Source organism: Balearica regulorum, chromosome 16 (assembly GCF_011004875.1).
Source record: "Balearica regulorum gibbericeps isolate bBalReg1 chromosome 16, bBalReg1.pri, whole genome shotgun sequence".
Taxonomy (NCBI): domain Eukaryota; kingdom Metazoa; phylum Chordata; class Aves; order Gruiformes; family Gruidae; genus Balearica; species Balearica regulorum.
Window position 1 is genome coordinate 7,482,174 of NC_046199.1, and position 26,672 is coordinate 7,508,845.

The window sequence follows — 26,672 nt, forward strand, 5'->3', positions numbered from 1 at the left end:
AAGACTGCTTTTTAGAAGGACCTGCTGGGATACCTGCAATTGTATACATGTCAGCGTGTACGGCACGGCCTATAGAAAAGGGATTTTCAGACAGTCAGCTTATCCAACTGAAGTAAGAGCTCCTTTAATTGGTTGTGGTAAGTAATATTGATGCATTACCATGATGCATGAAGCCGTTATTGCAGAGTCCAACACCCAGTGCGACAGCTTCCTCCCGAGTCTGACAGTCTCCCTAGAAACAAGAGGATGAATATTACATCTCAGACAACTTCCTAAGCTAAATTATTCCCCTTCCCCATTACAGAGCTTGTGGCTCTGAAATTAGCAGGATGCTCTTTGTAGCAAGAAAATAAAATAGCTACCCTGTTGCCCAAATCTCATTCATTCCTATATATAGCATCTCTTGCCTCCTACAGGAAGTAGGAGGACAAAGACCAGGATTCTGGAAAGTAGCTGTTTAACCCACAAAGGGACATAATATCTCAATGTACAGAGTTTTTATTTACAACGATAGTGTTGGACTTCAGGACTCATTAGCCACAGACAGTAAAACTCATTCTTAGAGAGAGAAGATGAGAGATCTTATCTATATTCAACCAAAGGGAGAAAAACCTGAGTAAACCCAGTGTATGTGAACTCCAAAGGTCAGACTGGTTAAAATGGCAGTGGCATTCTTTTCTTACACAGCAGACCTACGAACAAAGGCTTCAGTTTTTCACTACTTGAAGCCTTCAGTGTAGTATTTCGAAACAGATACCAAAGGTGACTTGGAAATTTACAAATTTACCTAAAATGGCAGCATTAAATTTTGCATCTACAATTCAGTTAAAAACAAGAAATACCTAGTTTTCTCTAGGTATCTGCTAATTTGCAGCCAGAAGTGAAGACTTTACAAACATGCTGGTTCTACTTTTTAGGCAGACATATAAGTTCTAAATAGTGCTGGTAAAAATCAGCAGGCCCTATTGGTCTTATCCAGATGAAACCCATTGTTAGCACTGTCACTTGATGCAAGATGACCTGCGTCCCAAATGGGCACAAGAGAACCTGGGATCTGCTCTCTCACTAAGAGCAGATGGTGAGCTCATTCCAGCAGGTCAGGACCTGCTGCTTTGGCAGAGGACCAATTTCAGCACACTACTTTCAGTCCTACTAAATTAGAAGCTGTATCCTACACAAATATTACACCTTCTTTTTGCCCCTCCATCTGGAGAACTAGATATCCTGAAGCTCTAGCAGCAACTGCAGAGTAGCATACTGACTTTGTTTTAAGCAACCCAGCTTGCAGACCAAGAGCCCACTGATCTTGTCAGCAGAACATCAGTCATACTGCAAGTCCTACTGACAGCAGTAGCTTTTTGCCAGGCAAATACTGGCAAAGAACATCACTATGGTGTAAAGATACTATTTAAATACAGGATAAAACAGGATCAGCTCTTGCCAATCGGCAGCACTACTGACTTTTGTTGAAGAGATTTGCTGAGAACACAAAAGAAAAAAAAAAGGCATGACATTTACAAATTAAGAACTAAATACTGTTGTGTTGGTAGGAAAAGGACCAAGGTAGTTTTGGAGGAACCGCATGATCATGTAATCACACAAGGAAAGCCAAGAAAAAGGGTTTAATAAACCTGAAGTTTAACTGTTACTATAAACTAATTTCAAGTCTTCGTAAATCTTTCCTCATTTTCAACATCCTGTCATGCAACAATTCTCAACACTCACTTTGTGTTACTTTATGAGATAAACGGATAGTTTATTTTACAGAGGATGGGACTTAAAAATCTAATTTATTCTTTCAACTGTAAATAAACTGGAGAGAAATGCCTTCTAATGTTACACTCTTAACCTTTAGTAATCTACTTGTGTTTTAGGCAACAAAACCTTTGTGTAGAAAGGCTCTAAACCAGACTTGGCAACTTCTGATGATGTTAACCTGGCCACAAAACATTCCCCTAGCAAAACAGCATTCTCTAATTACAAAATATCATTTAAAATAGATCATTTCAGCTCCCCTGTAAGTACTTCTAAATGTTATATGGCAATTTGTACAAATACAATGAAAGCAGTAACAAAACTCTTAAGAAAAAAGAACCACTTACAATCAATAATCTTGACAGAACGTGTCTCATAACTTTTTCATACAGAAATTGGATGTGAAAATAGATTCACTAGTTTTGAGAAGATAATTTAGATTTATTCAAATGCAATCACTGCATTTGAGTCAGCAGAATTATAGAAACAGTTTACAGTCAGTACCATAGTGAAGAATCATGTCTCCAGAGCACGCTATTATTATTACTATTACTACTGCCACCATTACTATTATTATTGTTGTTGTCTAGTTCTGGTGATGATATGATGTCTAAATCATGGACCCTAATCATGAGCCATGGTTGATTGTTTTGAGATGCATAAGCCCAACAATTAAGATTGTCTCTGACCTAGATTGTTTACAACTCCCATGTAGGAGAAAAGAAAGCAGATGAACACAGATAAGTTAAGAACAACCAAATCACTTTTAAATATTTTGTTGATATCATGGAAAAGGAGAGTCTTAAGATTATGAAGTGCTCCTTCCAAGTCGGAAGGAAACCTAAGGTAATGCAATGCACAGAGGTGCAATATGTACTGCAAGAGAAAGAAACAATGGATGGATGGATGGATGGAGAAAAAGACCTAAAGATTCTTACCAGCCAGTTTATACTTTGCGTTTGTCCATTTACTTCCATTTTACCTTTCATAAAATTGCCATTCTAAGTTTCTTAGACTTAGGACTAGGGATTCAACACTGGTAGTGTTTTACCACAGATCATTTCTGGAGGTCTGGATATAAATTTTCAGCCAGATGACAGAAGTACTGTTATTGTGGCAGTGCAGTCTTTTAGTGCACCCTCAGTAGTACCTAGGATTCTGAGAAGTACAAGAGCTCTGACATTTATAAGTGAGGTCTTTATTCCTCTTTGTTCTCAGCCTACTGGCAGTGGGAAAAATATTAGGTTGTAAAATGAAGTTGAGAGGATCCAGAGTCAATGAAAGAATAAGCCCCTTCCCTTCAAGGATTACTTCTAAATATACATAGAGACCATAATATAATTCACAGACACTTTCAGTCTAAATCCATGGATATGGATCAGGTATTTCTCCTTTCAGGCTCTGACTGCTGAAACCATTTCTCTGTTATATCCAAAGGGTCACTAAAGTAATGCCTATGGAGAACTCTAATACAACATTATGTTTTCCAGGATTTGACTTTGTGCCTCTAGAAGAGGCATAAACACTTCCATCTCCAATCAGCACTTATGCTCATGTGTGCTTTCTCCACCGTCATATCTAATGCTTTATTTCAGTGTCTCATGCACAATTTCCCTAAGACATGTTATGGGGATAACGGCAATAGGATCCAGCTATTGTGAAGAGCTGTAAACAATAAAAAGACATCATTCAAATTCACCATTAAATCTCCAAGTCATTAGGAAATCCCTTGACCATCCTCTCTCACATGCAAAAACTCCCTCATAGTGAATAATCTGTGCTAGCATATCACAGGGCACTTTAATTAATAAACCTGATAGTCAGAGATGCTCAGCTCCTGCAGACCCCGATGTCTACAGAGCCACAAATGCACTGCACATCTAATAATAGAGCTCTATTAATCCAGCCTCAGACTCTGAGGGCATACAATATATAGGGGATAATAACATTTATCCCATTTGAATACAACTGTTCAAATGTACACAAGATTAAGCCTTGTTGGGGACCCAATTTATCTCTTCTCAGAAGTATAATAACCAACAATTTCCAGGTAGGAAGATCAGGATACGAAATACAGTTGACATTGTTTCTTTGATTATAAAAAAAGTTCTTACTCTCTTGCTCTGTTTAGTCTTATGAATTTTGTAAAGGTCAATGAAATGAAAAACAGGTTTCTTATCAGGGAGGGCTCCCACTCGCATTTATAGTCTAAATTGCAAACGGAAATGAGAAAGACTATCCTTCAAGACAGTCATCCCTATGCCACTAAATCTAACAGAAACAATAGTCTTCACTTTTTTTTGTGCACCATTTCTAAACTAAAATAATGCTGCAAATTGATTGTCAGAAACAGAAATAAATATATCCCAGCATTTTTGTGTAACAGGTAGTTATCAGATCAGACACCATCACCAAGATTTTCAAGAACAGATGCCTAAAGTCAAACTGAAAGGTAGATATTTGAGCAGTTAAGTAAATGCACTACCTTGCAAAAAAGCTGAGTATTCATCAGCTCCCACTAAAATCTGTCGTTAGTTAATATGGCCAAAGTATGAACTATTTTCTAGCAACCATTCAATCTAGTATGAAAACTCCAAGAAAACCCTCATGAAAATTACTATTTGTAAGGATCTATGAGCAAAAATTGATTTAGCCACATAGACAGGAATTCATCTAAGTCATAGACAGTGATTTAAATGTTTAACAATGTTCCCTTTTAATTGAGCACAGAAGAAATTTCCCTCATCTTTCCATCTGTATACATGCACATATGCACACATATACACAATATAAATTACAGAGTCTTCTGTATCTCCATATCTGGCTTTAGTACATTCTGGTTCAATCTTCATGTAAAGTTCAGTAAACAAGAAAACTAACAGCCAGAATAACCTCCCAGAATGAAGAAAAATGGGGACCAAGAGCTGATGTTTTACCTTGCTATCTGAGTCTTTCTACTGCCTACAGCTCTATGATTAAGTGCTACATTGGCCAGATTAGCCTGATTACATCTCTCTTCTTTGGCCAAAGCAGATGTTTTTTCCTCCCTCAGCTTTCCATGAATAAGACCCCATTAAATCACATGTAACTGATACGACAACCTCAGTACTAATATCCTTGCTCTCCTCTATACTCTTAATGGGAAAACAATTGACTACTCCATTCTCATCCAGTTATTTGGAACAGAACAACCTTAAATCACATCAATCTTATTAATGTAGGAGGATGTCAAATGCAATTGCAGAAAACATTTCTGAAGGACAACATTGCTGGTTGTCAGAGGCCTGATTCTCATTCAAACTAGCCACCCTTTATGTTATCTTGGCAGTAGAGGACTTAATGTGAGTGTGAATCAGACCATCATTCAAGACAAAACCAGAATGTCCACTTGAGTCTATGATGGTGAGCAACACGGCACACTCTCCCTTTAGATTGTTTTGGACTATCAAAGCTAAATTTTTAATTTCCCAAGTTACAGGCTCTTCTCTGTAATTACAAGGTAAATGTGGGGCAACTACAATTTCTAAAGATAATGGTGTAGTTGTTGGTGTAAAACTCTAGATTAATTTTTCAATAAAATTGTACCACACCTATATGAGATTAAATTAGATCAACATTGCTCTACATGTCTTCAGAAAGTCACAAGAAATAGAAAAGATCCCTGAGAACAGCCGGTTCACCAGCTAACAAAAGGGCTAACAAAGGACTTTCTTCCTCTTTATGCTGCCAAATAATAAGTTATCACCAAATGAACAATAACAGAAAGCATAAGTTTTTAAGTTCAAAGAATCAGAATATGTTTAATTATGTTCTCTAGATAAATGTGTTTTATTTACTTTCAAATGGAGCTGAAAAATTAAGCTACTTGTCAAAGACAGCAGTATCTTAAAATTTTCTTACCTGTGCAATTAGCCAATCCACCAGTTTACTTGCAGGGATTACTGATTTGTAGGTCTTTAGGTGGTAGTCACGGTCTCTAATTAAGAAAAAGAATTCAGGGAAAATCAGGATAAAAAGGTAAACATTTCTTTTATGCTTTAAACCTGCATATAATTATTGTGACCTACTATTACAAAGTTGAGGGAAGAAGAATTATAGATGGAAAAAAACTCTTACACTCCCAGACACAAACAAATAAGAGAAAGAATAGGAAGAATAGGAAGCAGATATCCTTTTTCTCTAAAAGAAAGGACTAGTTTTTAAACTTCTCTATCAACTTGAATTAGGAGGATATTTCAGATCAATACAGAGCAGTGTTATTTCAAATTTCTCTAGATGTTGTTTCAAGTCATCTTCAGAGAGTTCATATTCCTGCCAGAGGCAACCAGGACATTCTTTTCACAGATGTACTGAGCTGCTGTTTGAACTTGGGTTAGAATATTGCCACCAATGATCCTGTTGAAAATCACATTCTTCTGGCTGGAATTCATCTCATAGTTTCCATCCTAAATCCATCTTAGTCCAGTTTAAATTTATTGGCTGAGTGCCAGCCCCACCTATAAGCTTAAATAGTTCTTCTCTAGTGTTTACCCATCAATGTATTCATAGACAGTGACCCTACATATTCCCTCTGTGCCCCCTTTTTCTTAGGCTCACTGCATTAAGCAGGTTTTAGCCTACTCTGTCAAGAGAGGTTTTCCTGATTCTCCGTACCTGTTCAGATTTTACTTCCGTTAGCAAAATATCACAGCGTAGCCAGACACAAATAGAGTACACAGTGTTCTTTTATGGCATTAGATAATTTCAGCCATTGTAAATAAAAAAAAATGTTGTATTTAGGTCTTGTAACACAAGTTGCACCATCTCACACACAGCCCTTGTAGAGGGCAGCACTGTTCCTGAAATAAGGAAAAGAAATCCTATTGTAACTTGCTGCATTTAGCAGTTTTCTTCCATTCCTCTTCTAAAGAATTTTGATAAAAATATAAGAGGACTATGTGGCTCTGGACATTGGTCTCTAACACCTTTCATCTCCAAGTCACTGGATTTAATCCAGCTCATGAGAGAATGAAAAGCTCTTTCCATTTTAAGGCTGTTTACTAGCCCGTGTGAAATAAGTTTGGTGGTCTTGATCCAGTTCCTAGTTCCACATCACAAAAGCCATTACCACAATTAATTTGCATTAATTGGCTCCCTCTTGTTGAGAGTCTCAGTAGAGAGGCCAAATGCTGAATGGCTATGAAGAATTAATTCCTCTCTCATCCTTAGAGGTGGTCCTTCTATTTCAAGCTTGAGGTCCACTGGCATGACTGTGGAAGGAAACTTTCACAGCCACTGTGACTGTTTTACAGTCCGGATGTATCTATAAGGCAGCTCAAGAGAAGACTTTATTCTTCAGTTCTGTCAAATCAATCTCTTTCATTAGCACCACACCATTTGATATTTCCTTTTTTCTAAAAATCTAAAAATCAAACCACCATCTAAAATTAATCCCACTCATGTTTTCCTTTTACTAATCATCTACAGATACAAATATGTTGTGAGTGGCTTTTGTAAATAAATGCAGCAGAAATGCCTGTGTGTTTGCAGAATGCAGGGTGTGAGAAATTAGAAAGGGAAGCAGGACTTTCAGAATTTGGGGGGGCGGGGGCGGAACGGGGACGGACAGGGATGGGGACGGGACACGAAACCCAAAACATGACAGCATTTCCAGAAATATGTGTCCTTGGAACATATAAAAGCTTTACTCAGAGTGCTTACAAATATTTTTCAACTTGTCTTCCAGTAATGTGCTAAACCTAGCACAAAACTGTGGGAGTTTTCTGGGCAGTTTTTCCTCTCACACTCTTATCTTATGAAAATGTGCTTTTGAAATGTCAGAACAATAAAGCAAAGCATTAAAATATTGAGTACAAATGAGTAGGGGTTTCCAGATCGTGAGAAGCAACTCCCAACATTTTAATACAGATGCTGACACAGAGCTAGAGTTTTGAATAAGCTGGCATCCAGATCTTGGTCCAAGGCCCACTCTTTCACTGCTTGTAGTTAAATGCTTGTCAGGATGAATATTTCAACATTAGTTCACTGACTTTTCCCCCCATTTCAATCTAGCCTGAACAAAAGTAGGGCATGAATCATAGAATGTTACCCAGAACCATGAGCTGCAGGTAAATAGTACAGATATTATTACAGATATATCAAATACAGATATGGGAACCATTGAAATTTTGGCAGAACCTTGCTGCCTCACAGAAACTAGAGGAAAATCTTGTTCTTCACAGGGCCTAGCCCATCTACACACTCAAGTATTGTCCATCCCATGTGTAAGTGGGAGCCAGTTCTCCCACCCTCACAACTTCCCCAAACTAGATCAGAGACAGATTTAGAACCTTCTTTACATCTAAGATTTTTCAAAATGTTCTACTTTTTATATATCATCCCCCAAAGTAGCATGCTTTGTTTCCAGTGGGGTATATCATCTTGTCCTCGAAGTACATCAGTGTCAGAAATTACTTAAAGAAAATTATAAAGGCAAAGGCTACATGGGAACGCCCAAGTTTCCAGGGTAGACAACTAAGCAAAATTACGTTCCAAGGCTGTCAACAAAATAACTGAATTTTAAACTTTATGATTCCTCCAGATCCTCTTGGCACATGCACGTGCTACTCCAAGCAGTTTTGCCAATTTTCTAGAAGGAAGGTTGGCATCAGAAAAGTAGGCCTCATCAACCTTGCTAGCATGATTGCAAGGATCAGCAGTCTGGAGATGCCAGATAAAGCAGCAGTCCAAAGGCATAGTAGACAGTTATAGGCTTTGCACAACTAACTTGGCTAAAGGCTAGCTCCTTTAGGTTAACATTAGGCTTGTCAGAGGCAAAAAGACATGATAAGACATGAAAGGATGACGGCCCAGGAGATTCAGTTTTCTAACAAAGAGATAAAAGGAAGAGTGAATAGGAAAAATAATGGCAGGAAGAAGAGCCTGAACATACTGAGAATGTTAAGTCTATTCAGAAGGATCCTAAAACTTCTGAGACTCAGCTGTTTTTCACTGGACATACACAGTTCAGATTCACACTGAAACAGATTAATCCTGATATTAGAGGATACTCCAGCTGGGATTCTATTACAAAAATAGCACATTGATAAACCACCACAGGACAGGCCTACAGTAGTTATTTTGTTCTTGTTGATTTCCTAAAGCATAAGACTACATCCCTTTCAGTTTGTGGGTACCCTGAGGTCAGTGAAATTTTTTCAGCTTCACTTGCCATTAATGACATTAATGTACTCTGCATGTGAATCACCATCCTAAGGGGTAAAATTTCTATGTGCAAATACACACACACATATACATAACCATTTTGCCTACCAAGGGCTGCATCGTGTTTTCCTGCTGTCTCCATATCCTCTAGGCTAATTGAAATCTGTACTATTGTGGAATGGCTATTCTGGGGAAAAATCAGAGACCTAATTAGGCAAATTTATGACTGATGAATTGTAACTATCTTTGCTGCTCCTTTTAGCATAACAATGGCATCTCTCAGTGAAACATCTGTTGTACAACTCAGGGACAAGAGGTTAGTTTTGTTGAATCTGGGACTCCAGCCATGCCCACAGAGGTTTTTTTCTTCCTCATCAGGTTTTTGTATGTAAAAAAAGATGTTCTCCCAAGTGACAAAGCCTAATTTTCAATCATAAACTCCTAAAAGAACACCTACACGGCTCAGGGTGCTTTTTGTTATAGGCCAGAAATGTTCATCTGATGTCACAGTAAGGCAACAACATCTGAAAATCATCTCCTGGGATCTGGGAAGAGTTAACTAGCGCTTGCAGATTATCTCAGTTCCTTAGTATTTCTTTATACAGAGCTAAATTCTGAAGATTCCCCCCAAAATTTTCAGGGGTTTTTCAAATGACAGCTTCAGGTTTTATTCCACTTCAGATTGGTTTTGTTTGTTTAGGGCGCTTTGAATGAAAGAATCCTAGCATCACATTGGAATCTGTTTACATCACTTTAGCATCTGTTTACATTTTCTATAATCCAAATAATACAGCAGCTACAACCACACTGCACAATCTGCTCTGAATCAGTAGTCACTTATTAATCACACCCACTTTAACTCACAGAAAATGCTAGAGAAAACAAATAAACTTGTGTCATGCTAACAGCTCTCATGAACTGACAGAGGAAGCAAATGTCAAGACGACTATAACACTAGCCTTTCACTCCCCCAGAACCCAGTTCCAACATCCTCCAGCAGAAGTACAAATACAGGTCTAAACTGTGGAGATAGAAGGGTAGTAAAAGAGCCAAGAAAATGCAGAAAATTACTGCTTATAATAAGAAAGAAGAAAGATCTCAATAGCAACATGTCATCCTTTTAACAAAGCCAGATAATATATACAAGCTGATCATGAAGGTGAACTTACTTTACCACTGGAGTATATAGGCAGTGTAGTCGGCAGTACAGCCTCACACCCTGAAGAAGGAAAGATGCACAGTATTATCAGTTTTTTCCTTTTCAAAGAAACACTGACTAGCTAAGGCTAGCAAAACCTGGACACTGATGGCTCTACTCAGCTGGAATTATCTATTGATTAACTGTTTTTCAAAACAGTTCCCTTATCATCTCTGTCAAACATTCTTCTCTCCCTGCCTCCAGAAGCAAAAAAAAAAAAATCTGTTCTTTTATCTCTAATCACCTCCATTCCAACATTTTCTCCATTAATCCTTCCTCACAATTAACCCATGAACTGACGTCCAGAAGAAGAAATCCAATTTATTAAAAAGTATATGGGCAGATATGGGATCAACAGAAGTCATTTGACATACAATTATGAGGAACAGCAGTTTAAATATTGATCTCTTCTATCTCTCTGAACCATAATGCCCAGATTTTCAGTACATGTGCTGTATTATGGCCTACAGTTTTCTTTTAAGACCTTTTGTTACTATATTAGGATTGTAATCAGCAGTCTTCAGTGCAGTCACAACTGTATTTTTATTTATTGCTAAGCTCTGCTTCCTCTCCTTAGAGCAAATGACTCCTGTAGCATGAGGATGGATAGCTTAATACAACTAAGATAAACAACATTAGGGATCTCCTATACAACAGGTCAACAACATTCAGAGGTAGAGCAAACTCTTTTGATGGTTCTTACGCAAATCACAAGGTTCCAACTAAGAATGATAATACAAACCTTGGACATGATGTCTTCCAATTCACTTCTTGGCTTGTATGTTCCATCATCATAGCGAAATCTGTACATCACCTGCTCATTCTTGAACTGGTGCTTATCTGAAACTAAAACATCAGTATGATAATTAAAACTAGTCTTTTCTCCCCTGCCATGTTCTTCATAGGCCAGTTGGTACATCTGCACCTAAGGATTTGCTGGTACCTATCACTTGCTGAACTGAAAAAGGACTCAGCTCTTCAAATTTCCCCTTATTGTGTACGTATATGCATATGTGCACTTCTGAATAGCTCCGCCAACAAAAGCAGTTTTCTAAAATACTGCAGCTCGAATAAAATTGAAATTTCTTCCTTTTACATCAGATTCAATTTATGTAAGGCTTTGAAAACAGTCCTAGTGAAGGTAATTGGGACTGTCTGACTTTTTTCAATGTCTTGAACAAAGTGCCTGCAAGCTCCCACAGCAGTTACCACAGCACTAAAGTAATTTTTGCAGTTGCCTGAAGTTCTACAACTCCAAAAGCAGAAAGCATATTGGTGGGAGGAACTACAGCTGTTAGAGGTATTCTACCATGGTTCTTGTATTTACTCGTGAGTTCCTTCTAAAAATTAAATAGTATTTTTCAGAGACTGCTTTTTCACCCAGAATAGCCATTCCACAGCAGTGGAGTTAAAATCTTACTGGGTAATGCAATATACTGATAGGCTTTAAAGAAATGGACACAAAAGATGTTTCAGTGTGATAAGGAACCATTTCAAAAGCAGCACTGGCCAAAATCAGAAAAGAGTCAAAAACCATACCCAGTTTCAAACAGACTTAAGTAATAAGTAATAAAGTATCTTCCAGATTTTACAATATGTAGTATAGAAATGCCATTGTTCACATCTTAATGGAGATCAGTTACAACTATTGAGAGAAGGAGGAAAAAATCCAGAGAAGAGCAACCAAAGCAGACAACAGATAAGGTGGGGTAGCTTAGTCACTGTAATCTTTCCTGCCTTTGCCAATGTAACAAAACCACAGCCAGATCTTTGTGCCAGAGCACCCTTTTATATTTTGGATGCAGTATTTCACACTGTAGGCATAGCATTTGATGAACTGAGAGAAAATACAGATTTACACTATTTAAGATGCATCTTAGGCTGGGTTTGATTAACTTGAGAAAACTGATTGCACTGGATGACTAAAGACAATAAAACTGGGTTAGGCAGACTCAGAAGTACCAGGACTCAGTTTGAGATTTAGTCTGCCCCTTGCAGAGTGGGCAGGATAATTGTTTAGAAGGCAAAGAACAGGAATTCTTAAAACCTTCCCACATTACAGACATCCTTCTCTATGAATATTTAATTAAGATTCCTGGTTTTCGTGATATTTTTCCTTAATTTCATAGGATAAAAGAGAATTTGCAGGATCTGGTGTATATCCATTTGTATACAGTGGAATCTCTAAGCTGTGTAAGCTACTGACTTCTTTGAGTGTCTTCATGCTCTGGATTTCATATTTCTAAATCCAATTGAGAATCGAGTCTGTGGAAAGCATCTTTTCTGTCTGGCACAAAGCAGATCAGGTTCTGATCACTTCTGCTCTCTGTGACAGGTAGCAGAACTTCCACATCAGCAGTCCCAGATAAAATAGCCAGAATTAAAGGAGATACAGAGGAAATAGAGTGATAAAACACACAGAGCTCAGCATTTAGCAATCTTCTATGGTCCTGCTTCTCAGGCAGGCTGAGAGATCAGCAGTTTTCACCTCACAGTAATGTTATGCCAAGTGAAAACAAAAGATAAAAGATATTGCCTAATGTAGAATAGGGGTAAGGGCTTCATTATGGTGCTTAAGTTTTAAGTTCTTGCTACATTAGGAGGCACACAATGGGATACTTTCACATCTAATGATTTATCAAATTCTCAAGGGATATTCCCTTAAGTAAATGCAGAGTTGCGAATACCTTCGAATGTCTAACAATAACTGCCATTGGAGACACTAATATCAGGAACTCTAACTAAAGGTAACATTAAAACCAACCAGATGCATCCTAATCAGGGCATTTGAATAAAAGGAGCAGTAGATATAACAGCACATCTTTCTTTGAGCTGTAAATTTGTGTTTAGAGTAAAAGTACACTGCTGAAAGTGTTGAAGTATGAAGTTATGGCAAGGTAAACAGTCATCATGAAATAACAAGTCTCAGGAGAGGTTTTTGCACCAACAGTGCAAGTGTACACATTCGGAACATAGGCAAGGAAGGGTGTAAGCACAAAAGAGCGTTCTTCATCCACAGGGGGATCCCTACACATAGAAGCCAGAGCGTCAGTTATCCAAAGCCACAGTTAGGCCCAAGTAGTCAAAAGCATTCAGTGCTTTTGAGCTTATGCTCAAAGCCCTTCAAAGTCTGAATGTGCCTGAAAGTATGTCTTGGTACCTAGGGGTGGAAGTGTATGTGCATGAAAGATTATGGTACTGCTCATATTAAATTCCTCTATGTGTTAATTAAAAGGAGATAACAGACATCATTTCTTAACAGTGTTATTGTCACCTGAAAGACAAGTTTGTGGAGCTGAGTTACCAAGAGATTAAAGCAAGACTAGCCTAATTAAATGGCTCCACTATTTAGATTGGTTTCCAAGAGACTGTATGGAAATTTAGACCACTGGTGACTTAAGACCTATATACCTTATTCCTTTGATGTGCATTTTGCAGCTAAACTCACCTCAAAGTTGAAATTGGGGCATTTGCTGTTTAAGTAGAATAGGACTGTGTTGCTCTGTCTGCATAATGTAATATGAAAATAATAGGAAACAGCAGAACAAATCTGGATTTAAAGGATGTAATCTGGAGCAAGACCTTATTTTAGCAGAAATGCAGACAGCACAGACAATTTTCAAACAAGCATCTTGTGCTACTTTAGTCATGCAGCACGTTGGTATGCACTGTCCTACGCTTCTAAAATATCCCTCCTCACAACACTTCAAGGTCATCTGCTGGGTGTGATGAAGAAATATGTTGCATCACTATTTTAAAGAGAGACATTCTTGCCAAATGACCTGGAAACAACAAATCTGACCACAAAACCTCCATCATCTCTTTTCTTTATGACAAGCAGACTCATTAGAAAGAATGACGCATCGTCTGAAGCTCCTCACTCTGTTCATACCTGTGCCCCATACTAAAAAAGCACTGCTTGACAATCCTCTGTATTGCTGATGTCTCATAAGGAAAGCTATATTTATTGATCACTACAGGTTTTTAAACACACAAAGTATATACACCTGATATAGTCTGCAACAAACATGTTGCAGAGGAATCACACAACTGCAGGCATAAACACTTTCAGGATACTCAACAAGTCCTGTTTTCATGACATAAATTTGTCACTCATTAATCCCAAAAGTCATCAAATCCACAAAATGTTTAATGGGAATGGTACAGGAAAGTATTTGAACATCACGTGAACAGCTGCAGCCAGTTTTCCACCCTTACTTCCAGGGCATTACTGAAATCTGACCTCTCTTTATGGCATGGAGCACTCACCATGATGAATGATTCCATTTTCCAGTAGTGCCTGTCCCAGGTTGACCCCTTCCTCTGGTTTGCTTATCTCTCCAATCTCTGTGAGCCATGATACAAACTCACTGCAAAGGGAAGCAGAACGGAAACAGTTAGCTTTTTTGCTCTGAATATAAGCAGACACATGCCTCTGCAAGTCATCAGACAACCACAGGAGACCCTCTCCTTGAAGCAAGCGTGAAAACTGTGGCTTGATTTCCTACATTTCTGGAGGAAGTGCTCTGCAGAAGATCCAGATCTCCCATTCGTCACTTTTCGCACCATTCCCCTTAGCTCATCATAATCAGCACGCACACAAAAGGAAAGACCACCTGGCTGGATCTATAAAGATGCTGCAAATCCGTATTTTATTGAGCAATCCAGACATCCAAGGGGGAAAAGGAAAGCAAGATGAACTGATGAGCTTAAAACCAACAAGTTGGACAGTAGAGAAAGCAGCTACTTCTATCCAAGCTATCCCTCCAAGCAGTGTTTGTAGTCTGACTTAGTTACATATGCTCACCTTTCTTCACTGGGTCTGATTTCTGGCCTGCCCTCCCCAGTGGTGTAATTGCGTTGGCTTTAATGGAATCACAGTAGGACTTAGGACAGAAGATTCAACCTACTGAGTTCAAGCACAGAGCAGTAAGAGAGCACAAGTCTCACTAACAGGTTAATTTAAGGTCATTTACTGGAGCTGGTGCCTGGCAGATACATAAATGACGCTTCTAATTTATGCACAAAAGGTGCTAAGTCTGCCTGCTCATGCAGCACGAAACAAAACCTCTCTCTGGTGAGGGGCAGAGCTGCACATATGGGCAGAATAAAAGCCAAAAATGGATAGATACGTAGGATGTTACTCAATTAGAAACGGTAAGTACAGAAAAATCAACATTGCAAGCCTGATGAATACAGCACTGCCAAAGCCCTAGGGGGGCTCAGTTGTTTGCCAGGTTAATTAGCGATTACACTAGGAATGTGTTAAATTCATAGAGAACAAAAGGAATATATGAACGTAGAGTCACATACAGGAAATCTGAGTTCAATAAACCACTTGGGTGCTTGCCAATGTGCAGAGCGTTGCTGCTTATCAAAACCAGTATCCATGCCTCCAATTGTGGGCTCTAAATGAAGTATTTTTAGTCTCTTCACAGTTATCAGAGCTTACTCATCTAATCTGTAGGTAGTATTTGCATTTTGCCTTTAGAATAACAACAACTTCAACACTGAAAACTTCGGTTTGCTGAGGGGCTACTCTGTAACTGTCACAGTGTAGAAAAAGCAGCAGAATCTATTCAACTATGCCAGGGGAATCCCATGGAAACCAGCAGAGTTTTGTAAAACTCCTAAAGCCAGAGTACTGTAGGGATGAGTCAGACTATCTTCTAAGGAAAGCTCATTTTCAATTTCCCAGTGATTCTGAACTATTTCTACACGTACTGAAAAGCTGAAACAGAACATAAACTGCAGAGGAAGGAGAAGTAAGAACGATCCTCCACACCCATTCCTGAGAACACAAGACCCACACTCTGTGGGGTGCCCCCTCACAGACACGCTGCCCAATGACTGTAATCATGTTGAGTACCCAGCGTAGATGCCCAGTTGCTATACATTTTTCTGTCAAGTGCAATGGGTCTATGGCAGTTTACAGCACTTAAACAGTGGCTCAAAACTGAAGCAGAACACTGCTACCCTGTTAGCTTTCCTGCTCCTTTTATTTGGAACTGTGTCCCTGGAGTTTGTTTGGATTCTAAATGTAAGGTAGTCTTAAAGTTTGAAATTGAGAGCTGAAAAAGTAACCAAACACTACTCTCACAGCCTTGAAGCTTCAGAACTATGGGATGGTTTTCTTCAGAGCTACTTTAAGACTTCTGTGGCATTTGATTTATAAGCAAAATCAGTAATCATTTGTCCTGAAGGCTTTACAAGCACTGAAAAGTGCGTGATCCAGAAATATTCCAAGAGGTTTTTTAGGCACATGCTGGACTGTTGCAAAAAACCAATCAACTCAAAAAGTGGATCGCAAAGCCTGATTTGTTTCCTCCTCCTGTCCTAAACAGTTCTCCAGTATAACTGAGAGTATCCTCAGTTCCAGTGCTGCAATGCTCAGTTCTCATCTGGCATGCAAATCAGGACACCATCTCCCAACTACACCTCTGAAATTAAGGGACTTAGAACAGCTGGCTTTCTACTCAAGAAATACACAGGAAAATCCAACCCATCCAGGTTTGTGCAATCTAGAATCATAGGATCATAGAATCTTAAAGGTTGGAAAAGACCTCTAAGATCGTCAAGTCCAACCGTCAAATCTGATCAGATATGTTTGGAATCTCCTGAGGTTAACAGATCCTCTCTATTACAAGCTCAAGTTTGCAATCAGTTTAGTGCAGCGCTGAAAAGAAGCATGGCAAGCATATCACTTACATGTATTGGCACCAACACACATCTTTCCCATTGTATCACTATTCATGTGCCTAAATGCCAGTACACCTGAGGAGTGGTTAGGAAAATGGATTTGCACTCAAGCAAGTCAATTGCTGAAGTTAAGTTCAATAAACAGTCTTATAAATAAATGCATGTGATATTTCTGAAGATATTAGGATTAGTTCATGCTTTTTTTCTGCAACTACATTTTATCTCTTGAATTATTAGATACTATCTGATATCCAAAGGCCAAAAGCAAAATTATTTTTTATGGCCTTAGTGTTACTCTCAGCTGCATGTAGCAGAAAACCACTAAGTACCTCTCAGCATAGTCATTAGTGACTCCCTTAGGCAAGAATATCTGAAAAAATGAACAGGTCACAGCCAATATGCATTGTTCAGGAGAAGCCCCATGAATGATACGAAAAATCTGTGAGTCATGACTGGATTGTACTGATTGAGTTACACTCAACTGAGTTGCCCAGGATGGTACCAATAAGTGACTGTTGAAATGATACCAGCAGAGTTATTTTCTATAAGGAAGGCTAGAACATCAGCAGAAATAATGCTTTTGTCTGAGATCAGGATACCTGTACGTATCTCAGTTACCCATTGGCAAAGCTAGGTCAGGTCCTCACTACTGGAGTGTCAGGTGTCCGGCAAGCAAACTGAGGGCAATGAGCAGGACAAATTGTGAGGCATGTGAGAAAACAGCCATTTTAAAAGAAAAAGGAGTGGCAGGAAATCCCAGGTAAGACTTGAGACTAAGCAAAACATCAGGGAATCCACAACAGACTCATATATATCAGCACTGGAAGAACATAAGTTTCTGATCTGGTACTTCTTGTTGCATGGAAAATAGGAAACGCTCTATCATGCCTCCAAAATCAGAGCTTCAAGGTTCAATCTGAATTCAGCTGATTCAACTGGGAGGGGTGGGGGGAGAAATAAAAAGCAACCAAATCTCAAAAAAATCAAGATTTTTTTATAGCTGAAATATTGCCAGCCTATGCTACCAGATTGCCTTCTGTCAGGCAGAAAGACAATGCATCATTTCCACACCCTGTACACAAGGAATTCTGCCTGCAAACTGCCACTACAGAGACTGGGGGAGGGAAGGGAAGTGAATGGATAATCTGCCTCTCAGAACTCTATTTCCTCCCACAGCTGATCATTTCAACAATAAACAGCTGAGGTGGAAAAGTCTTCTCAGGTCAGCTAATGTGTCTCCCTGTGTGCCATGCAAGACATTTCCCTACTGCTACCATATCTAATCTCTGATCTGATTCATCCACAGGGTGTCCCTTCTACTGTCTCATACACATCACTCTTAAGAATTATTTTGTAATATCTCGCCTGAGTGAATGAGGTGTTTTCCAGCCAATAAAGCTCTATACTTCAAACAAACGCCAGGTCTCTTGATGCACAAAATTTCATTTGTGTCTGTTACATTGACAAACAAGAAACTTCTAAATTCAGTCCTGAGAGCTGGACAGTTCTGCTGGATTTAAACATCACCTGGTAAGCATTTGCTTGTATACAACAGAGGATATAGGTTAGGCCACCAACAGCCCTGAGCTTGGGGGAGTCAAGGTATTTTTTCCTAATCCTTTCGCCGATTTGAAACAGCTGTTGTGAGTTACTGTACAATAGAATGAGCTGTCACTATACAGCCTGTGTATAGCGTGAAATAGAAATCAATGATTAATTTTAATAAATCACTACTGTAATGGGGGTTATGGCCTTTTCAATTAAGCTGCATCAAAGCACATCTGATCTGACCTCACAATGCCATACGCAGAAAACTCAGAGTCTGTTCTTTTAATTAGTATGAAAGGGCCTTTTCAATTCAAATGCTACTTACTTGCCAAGAAAGCACTTTGGAACAGTACTTAATTTTCTCCTCCTGTCTTTGATAAGGTTCACTTTCTTGCTCATCATCATTTGGTACAGCTTCTCTCCTTTCTCTGCAATCATGACGTATGCATCCCTCTCCATTCCCAGCTTCAAACCTGGAATACAAAGCAGAAATTCCTTCAGATCCTTAATATCAGATAAAGTGTTTGCTCAAAGTCAAAAGCTGAGGCCAAGTAGACAAAGCAGTAGAAAGACAAAAATTAACTGACTTGTTTTCCAAGTAAGGGAGAAATTGGCTTATTTATTTATCTGAGTACAAAACTGTCATTGGTGAGTTTAGCACCAAAGAGATGCTTGCAGCTTTTCTTCTCCATTTAAAAAAGTAGCTTTAAACTTACGGTTACATCACATCACACAAAGTAGAATGGTTTACAGAACATGGAGAAGTTCCAAACAAAGGAAGATAAAACATATACCTTCTGAAACTGATTTCCTGTTGCAATTTCACTTTTGACCCTGAAATAACTGCCAGTGTAAGACTTGTTCAAGGCAGCTAAACGCTTGACAGAGCAGATGACTTTTTGAGTGTTCTCTTACTTGTAGCCAAAAATACAAAACTGCTGAAATCAAATTCACATCCTTAAATAAATCGGAACTGGCCAGGAATATTATTTTGTCATCCTTTCTTAATTAGCCTATTTACTAATACTCCTAGGCTAGAAATAGAGTTTGACAATCATATTATCCAGTCAACGAAAGAAATACTGAATGATTTAAGGAATGACAGATAATTGGATACAGAGAAAATTTCAGGTTCACTTTGCATGAGTTTCTACTCATTTTCATGTTAACTTGAAAATTGCTACAGTCAGGAGGATGATCTCTGAAAACAATAGGTGTCTGTGTTACAACTATCGTCATAACTGGCATTTTCTGGCACTCTTCCCTTTAGATTTGCAAATTGCTTTCGGAGGACAGCACATGAGAAAAGCTGTTTTGCTGCTGTAGATGTTTTGTCTCTTCTAGCCTGAACAAATTTTTTTTGTTTTTGGCTACGTTATTCTAGAACTTGCAAATCTAGACAACTCTGGAGTCCCAGAGGCACAGATTTTAGACATCTCTAAGACTAGCTTGAAGACAGGCAGCTTGAATTGGTCCTGTACTTATGTGCCTAATTTTTACAGAGATTGACCTTAGGCAGAATTTAAGTGATCAGTGTAAGGCTAGAAAATGAAAACTGTACATTCTTTGGGAAAAGCAGCTCACACTAACCGGACATAAATCTGTTGCTTTATGTTAAGACACTTAAATGAATTAATAGTTTTCTGTGTCATCTGAGCTGTTTTACAGCTTTTTGAAAACACTTAATGAATTTTTTTAGAGGCTTGAAAAGCACGTTCCAGAAATTAGACTTGCACAACATTTTCTCTTTCAAATATGGTATGTCTTTCACGTGTCCAATATCTGGCTAAAGGTTCTGGCTCCGCAAATCCCCTGGCTTATTGCCGTTATTCTTCCATCCTCTTCTTCCCCCAATACTGTGATCCAATTCAACCAGTCAGAATGCTGACACATGTAGCCGAGGCTAATTTGCAACGTGAACTTGTGATAGAAAACAGCCTGTGTAATAGTATACATGTTTCCTGCTGGTCTTACATCACTAAATTCCCCAGGCTGTGATGTAAATGGCAGACTGGAATGTACATTCTACCCAACTCACCCTACAGAATTGGGAATCTCACCAAGCTTTCTAATCCAAACACTGATATATCTCTGACTTTGCAAGTGCTCTGATCCAAAAGAGATTTTCCAATAAGGTCTGGAATGTCTGCGAGAATAGCTATGCTTATCCTGAATGCCTGTCATCAGCTGCCACATCATAAAAGTATATGACAAAAAGCATCGGAAAAGAACCCCGCTCTTACTAGCCAACGCTGCATGGAAAACTTCGAGAAACTTTATATTAAGGACTAGTTCTTTTCTCTTCCTAGTGTTTACTTCAGTCACCTCCCCATATTCTCAAGCTCCCTGTTTGTATATAGTCTGTTTTTCTAGTCCTGCCTTTTTACTTCATACTGAACCTTCTCTCTCCTCACACATTTTACCTGATGCAGAGGAAATTCTGCAGAGCACTAGTGACCTCACAAAGTGAAAACTCATTGCAGAATGGAGACTCACTGGATCTTTTAGAGATATGATTTAGCATTCTGAGGGTAAAAGTAAGAGCCAAGAAACGTATTTTATTAAAAAAAATATTATCATGTGGAAGATCAGGATCCTTACAGGAGAGTGGGATGCAGAACTGACCAATGAGCACAGACCACCAGCTCAGAATTAAACACTTCTTTTTAATAAATAAAACCAAGGAAACAAACAGATTCTCTCTGTTGCCTTCAGGTAGTTCTTTTGAATTTACACCATGCCCGATCTACATTTTGAAGGTAGCATCCTTGCTATTATCAAAAGGTGTATTGGGCTTCATAAATGATAAAATATGTTAAAAATGTTTTATATTCTATGGTAACAAATAACACTGCAATGTGCATTGTGTCTAGCAGATTAGATGCAAAGCATTGTAACATAAAAATAAAGGTTTGGATTTCAAAGGACATTAAAGGATTTAGATTCTCTGCTTTCACCAAACTTCAGTGACAGATCTGTAACTTTCTTAAAAAACTTTAAAAATCTATAGCATTATTGCTTAGCAAGTACAAGTTCTGAAAACACACTCCTAAAAAAGGGTTTCAGACTGACCTCTTTCAATATTAGCATAGATGAGCAATTACATCTTTACTGGAGCTGTGTGTGCAAAGAGGGGAACCACTTCTAAAAGTCAGGCACAGAAGGTTTTTAAAAGTGTCATTTCCTCTGGCAATGAGCTATTATTATTCTGATTGAGCAAACAGGGAAGCAGGTTCACTTGTGAAAGATAGTTCTGACTTTTAAAGGAACTCAGAACTTTTATCATCCACCCGATTCCTGGCTTTGGGAGCTTGCTTCTGTTGTACAACACTGTTTCAAGATAAGTTCAGTTTTTGTTTCATTCCACAGGAAAAGATAAAAGTGACAAGCATCTGCATACACTTGTCACTGTTCTTGGTCTAAGTGTAATATTTCTAGAGTTTTTCCTCCATGAACTGTTCTGTTTATTTCAAGATCATGAAGCCCAAGTTTGTGAGAACGAGTTTGTGCCATTGCCTGGCACAAAAAGGCTGCATGCTGGATTTTCTTCTTTCCTTTTATTGATAATACAAATACAATTTTGTCTTATTCACAAATAAAAGACAAAAAATGAAATTGATTAAATGTATTTTTTTCATAGCTATTCAATGCATCAAAGAAACTGACTCTGGCAAAGAAAAATGTTTGATAAATATACTGTCACAAGTCCATAAATATCCCAAGGTACACATTCAGAAATATTTGTTTTCAATCACTTGATTTTCTTTGTCGGATAAAGGATAGAAAAACGGCAACCTTTTCTTTTTATCTCAGATACTTATACATGCATATACATTCCTCCTTTGTACGCAAGTTCATTCGGTGCATTAGAAAATACATTATCCACTTACTCTCCCTCTGCTCCCTTTCCTTGATTATAGCATCCAGCCACTTCTGTTTGTCCTCTGCAGTCTTGGCCATACAGACAAACCATTTGTTTTTGGCTGTGTTGTGTATCTTCCAGCCATTTGTCACAGTGTAGCCATTGCTGTGGTAATCTGCTGTAAAAACCCAAAGCACAATGCACACAGTGAATAGAAGGCCTGCTACTTGAATCAAATCAGAGTGGGACACCTTAATTAAACTTTTGTTCTTTGAAGAGCTTGATTTCTGGAGGTGTTCCTCATGCATCAGTCGTACTGACTGTCCACGTGACTAGTTGTTACTTACCGGTCTGGAAGTACAAGTATTAATAGAAGTAGCCACAGCTAGGCTGTTCAACTGACTGAATGTTTCAGTCCTAAGAGCAACACTTTATAATTTCACCTCAGAAGAACAACTACAATATTTTAAATACAATGACATCAGTGAAAAAGACTGATGTTTGTTCAGGTTATTTGTTCTGAACTTTCTGGGGACATGCTAACTTCTGGCACTGCAGGGATTTTTGTCCACAGGACATGGGAACTCTTTAAATGTCAACTGTTTAAAGGACATAATATTAATTCCTGAATGATTACAATAGGAGCAGGGGCTGGCGTAGCCTTTGTGGATGAAATCAGAAACCCATCCAGTCTTCCTGCCTGTGTCAGAACACAAGAATCGTAACACAATTGCCTTCCCATATTTTGTTCATGGCCACATTCCATGCTACTGATTTGATGCTAAGACTATTTGGTAGTAGTCTAAATGAGAAGAAGATCCAGAAGTTCTGTTATTATAGCTGTAATGGCTTAAGATGTAAGAAAAGAAAGGATGGAAAGAAGATAAAGTATCATTTACTAAATTAACTTGGATCAGGAGAAAAAATAGACAAGCTTCGGGGTACACGAACTCTTCATAAGGTCATTTCAGAATGAAGGACTGAAAGCATGTCCAGTCTTTCAGCTGTTGGTCTAATAATAAGAGCATGAGAAGTTACATAGCTTACTTAAGATTTCCAACACAAGATCTAGACTTGCTGTGCTGTTGAAAGACAGTATTTTGTCCCTTACCTGTTCCGTCTTCCACATTCTCCACCTCCATGACTTCTGTATTTATTCGGCCCCTGAAGATATACAGGGACCCGTTGATTGACTTTGTCCGTTTAGATGTTTTTTTCCCAGTAACTCTGCAATTAGGATTTAGACTGTTATATTCTAATTCTTATGCCTCAAATAGGTTTAAAACTATCCAACTGACACCTGCTGAGCTCTAATATCTAACAACAACCCTGCTATGTGAACCAAAACACAACTGGTCAAATGATCATCATTTAAGATGGCAGGTGTCCCAACTGTGCAGTGAAGGGATTGCTGTGGCAACTTGCCAGCAGCTCATAAGATTCAAGGAATATTGCAATAAAAAACAGCTGGGGTGAAAATTTCTGTCAAAGTGAAGTATCTCTGATAAACTGAGGTGTGAGGAGAATCACCAAGTTTTTCTGAACAATTTTTCCTTTTACAACTAGCTTTAGTGACAAAAATACCTTTAGTGATGGCCATATATCTACATCCAATCAGACTGACATCTTGGAGTTATTAGATCATTTCCTAAAGACAACTGCTGGAGTCAAAAGAAAAGCTATCCTGGCAGCCTTAGTGAAACCCTTTAAATACTGAACCCATTTCCCCACATGAAACATATTGTTCCTGACATCAGGATTCAATTTAAACAGCAGTCTATGATCCTGCTAAAACACAAAACAATACTCAGCCCTGAAACTCTATGTCATCAGTTTGTCAGACTTCCCTAAGCTTCTTGAAAAGATGAGATTGCAGTCTTAGATCAAAAATCACAGATCAAATTCTGATTCTAAACACATCTTAAATTGGTCTCAACAACATTATTCCTAATTTCTGCTATTGTGAAAAGATATAATGCCCAAATTCAAGTGGCTGCACTGAAGACTGCTTATCAAAGATTGAGGCTTGAATTCTGATTGTACTTTTCAATCAAGAAAAACTCCAGTGATTTTTACAAGATAAGCATAGTACCAGTGAGATGAAAACCAAGTCATTCAATTTCAAATTAGGAACAGATGCAGACAGTCTGGGGGTTTGTTTGGGTTTTTTTTCCCCAAAAATCTGCATTCCACTAACATGCCAGTTGCTTGTCAAGCAGCTGGCCAAATGATCGCACCAGCACAACTGGATAGACAGTCATTTCCATCCTGGACTAATTATAAATAGCAGCTAGACAGGAGAAATATCCAAAATTAAAGTTGCTTAGCAATCCCTAAATATATCTTTTACATTAGGCAATTCCCAGCAGATTTAATAAAATATTCTACTTTTTAATGGAAATCAGATTTGGGACATGAGTTCCAGCTACATTATTAGACAAAGATAAACAATATCGATCCTTCGGGAAAATCAAAGTGTTACAGCAGCATCCTCTAAAATCAAGCCAAACTACAGAGTAGCTCAGTAATTTCTCCTGTACAAAAACAGAGAATCGCTTAAAAGGCAGTAAAACAGTTTGTTTTCTAAATATTAGTATTCTGGGAAAAACACCTGGACAGCGTGGAAGGGGCTAGGCTAACCTAAACTACAAATGGGACTAGAAAACCAGTTTCTAAGACCTCTGAAGAAGTAAAAGATTAGATACCAAATTGATTTTTTTTTTTTTTTTAAGGACTAGTTTTCTTTTAGAAGACACAATTCTGAACTGTGTTTCATATGGAAGTTTGGATTTTGACAGATCCGGTAAAGGGTCAAAATGAAATGTTTCATCTTTATTGCTTCATTTCAGCAGAGTCAGAATGCTTCAGTTAGATAAGATTACAAGTCATAAAAGACTGAATTCTGTAATTTTTTTCAAATTAATTTAAAAGTTTATATTACATTCTAAGAATTTCTAATGCAGATTTCACCTAATAATTTGTATTTATGTTGTATTATCCACACAAAAAGTCTCAACATTGCTGAAATTATTTTTTCCCATTAACATTTCCATTGAACAAAAAACTGGGAAATAAAAACAGATTTTGAGATATGGGAATTTTATTTGGAGAGACCACTCTGGTTTTTGAGAAGTTCTAATTGGGTTGGCTGTTTTACTTGACCATCACCAGTAAATAAGTATAACTGGAAGAAGAGGGAAGATATTATGGGAAAGGGAGTAGGAAGAGAACCTGGAGTGTAGAGAATGCATTGTAAATTCCAAAATGACCAAGACATGAGCATGAGACTGGAGCTGTGAAGGTGAAAAGCTTAAGAACTGAAATAAAGTATAATTGCTGCAGAAGCAAACTGCCCTCCACGCTGCCAATGGTATTTTAATAATAAGCAGTAAGTATTAATAATGCTTCAGTTTTAAAAGGTGGAACAATGCAAAAATTGTTATTAGGATAAGAAAGGAAGACAATGCACAGAATGCATGGGCTGCAAATGCTGAAGAGCAACTTCCTAATCTTCATCTCTTCCTCACTCCTCTGTGCCCTTCATCTATTTAATGTTTTCTTAGTATTCCACTTTCCCTTTTCTTGCCTTTATGTCATTTTTTCATGTCACCTTCTTCTGCTTCGTATAACCTCACAATGAAAGTTGGCAAGGCCTCCTTCTTCACGTCACTCGTGGAGATCTGTCTGCTCTGGGAAGCTTTCCAGCTGTAAGAACTCACTCTGTGTTTTTTCTGCACTGTATCAACTTCTGTCTTTGGACTGCGTACTTCTCAGTGTGGGGACCCCATTAATCTCTGGCATATTTATCCTACTGTATAGCGACTTCATTCTCATATAGTCTAAGTAATAGCAATAGTCAAGAACAGAGGAAAGTCACACCTGTGACTCAGCTCTACAGAGCAACACGGAATACAGTGAGTGATCAGTAACTGATCATACTTTCTACTTACAAAACTTCGGAATGGTCCCATTATAAAACTGTAAAGACAGAGGCACTCACCTGGATTTCCTCTTGCAATAGACCAGTAGATTATCAAATAAAAAAAACATTCTCTCCTGGATATTTCCTGCTGAGATTTTTAACAAAGTCCCTTGGAGCAAGAGCTGTGTGCAGATATCTGTCAGATTTGACCCCTGAAACATAGAAAAGAGATACTCTTTAGTTTTAACTTTTTGTGTGCATGTGGGCAATGAAGTATTTTTACTAAAATGCTGCATGTCACTGAAACGTGAAATAACTGATGCACTCATAAGGAGGAAGTGCTCAATTTCTTAATGTGACTAAACATACCACATTTTCTCCAGATTACAAATTTTTTTTTTTGAGTCCTTATATACTGTAATAAATCTTCCCTATTAAAATCCAGGAGACTTTTTTCCTGAAGAAATCTTTCACTCTCAAACAGC

At 38.2% G+C, this 26,672-nt stretch overlaps 1 protein-coding gene across 3 annotated transcripts in view; it reads right to left on the reverse strand.

The window, feature by feature from the left end:
- PREX1 (phosphatidylinositol-3,4,5-trisphosphate dependent Rac exchange factor 1) overlaps nt 1-26,672 on the reverse strand; it is a 167,142-nt gene that overhangs the window by 39,361 nt on the left and 101,109 nt on the right. For 2 of the 3 annotated variants that reach the window (XM_075768813.1, XM_075768812.1), the window contains exons 7-15: nt 26,266-26,399; nt 23,377-23,492; nt 22,294-22,443; nt 18,729-18,876; nt 14,426-14,526; nt 10,899-11,002; nt 10,128-10,177; nt 5,656-5,731; nt 160-232 (exon numbers count right to left, since the gene is read on the reverse strand). In XM_075768813.1, coding sequence (XP_075624928.1) covers nt 160-232; nt 5,656-5,731; nt 10,128-10,177; nt 10,899-11,002; nt 14,426-14,526; nt 18,729-18,876; nt 22,294-22,443; nt 23,377-23,492; nt 26,266-26,399 — 952 coding nt within the window. The remainder of the gene's footprint in view (nt 1-159; nt 233-5,655; nt 5,732-10,127; nt 10,178-10,898; nt 11,003-14,425; nt 14,527-18,728; nt 18,877-22,293; nt 22,444-23,376; nt 23,493-26,265; nt 26,400-26,672) is intronic. The other variant, XM_075768814.1, reaches the window with a different exon arrangement.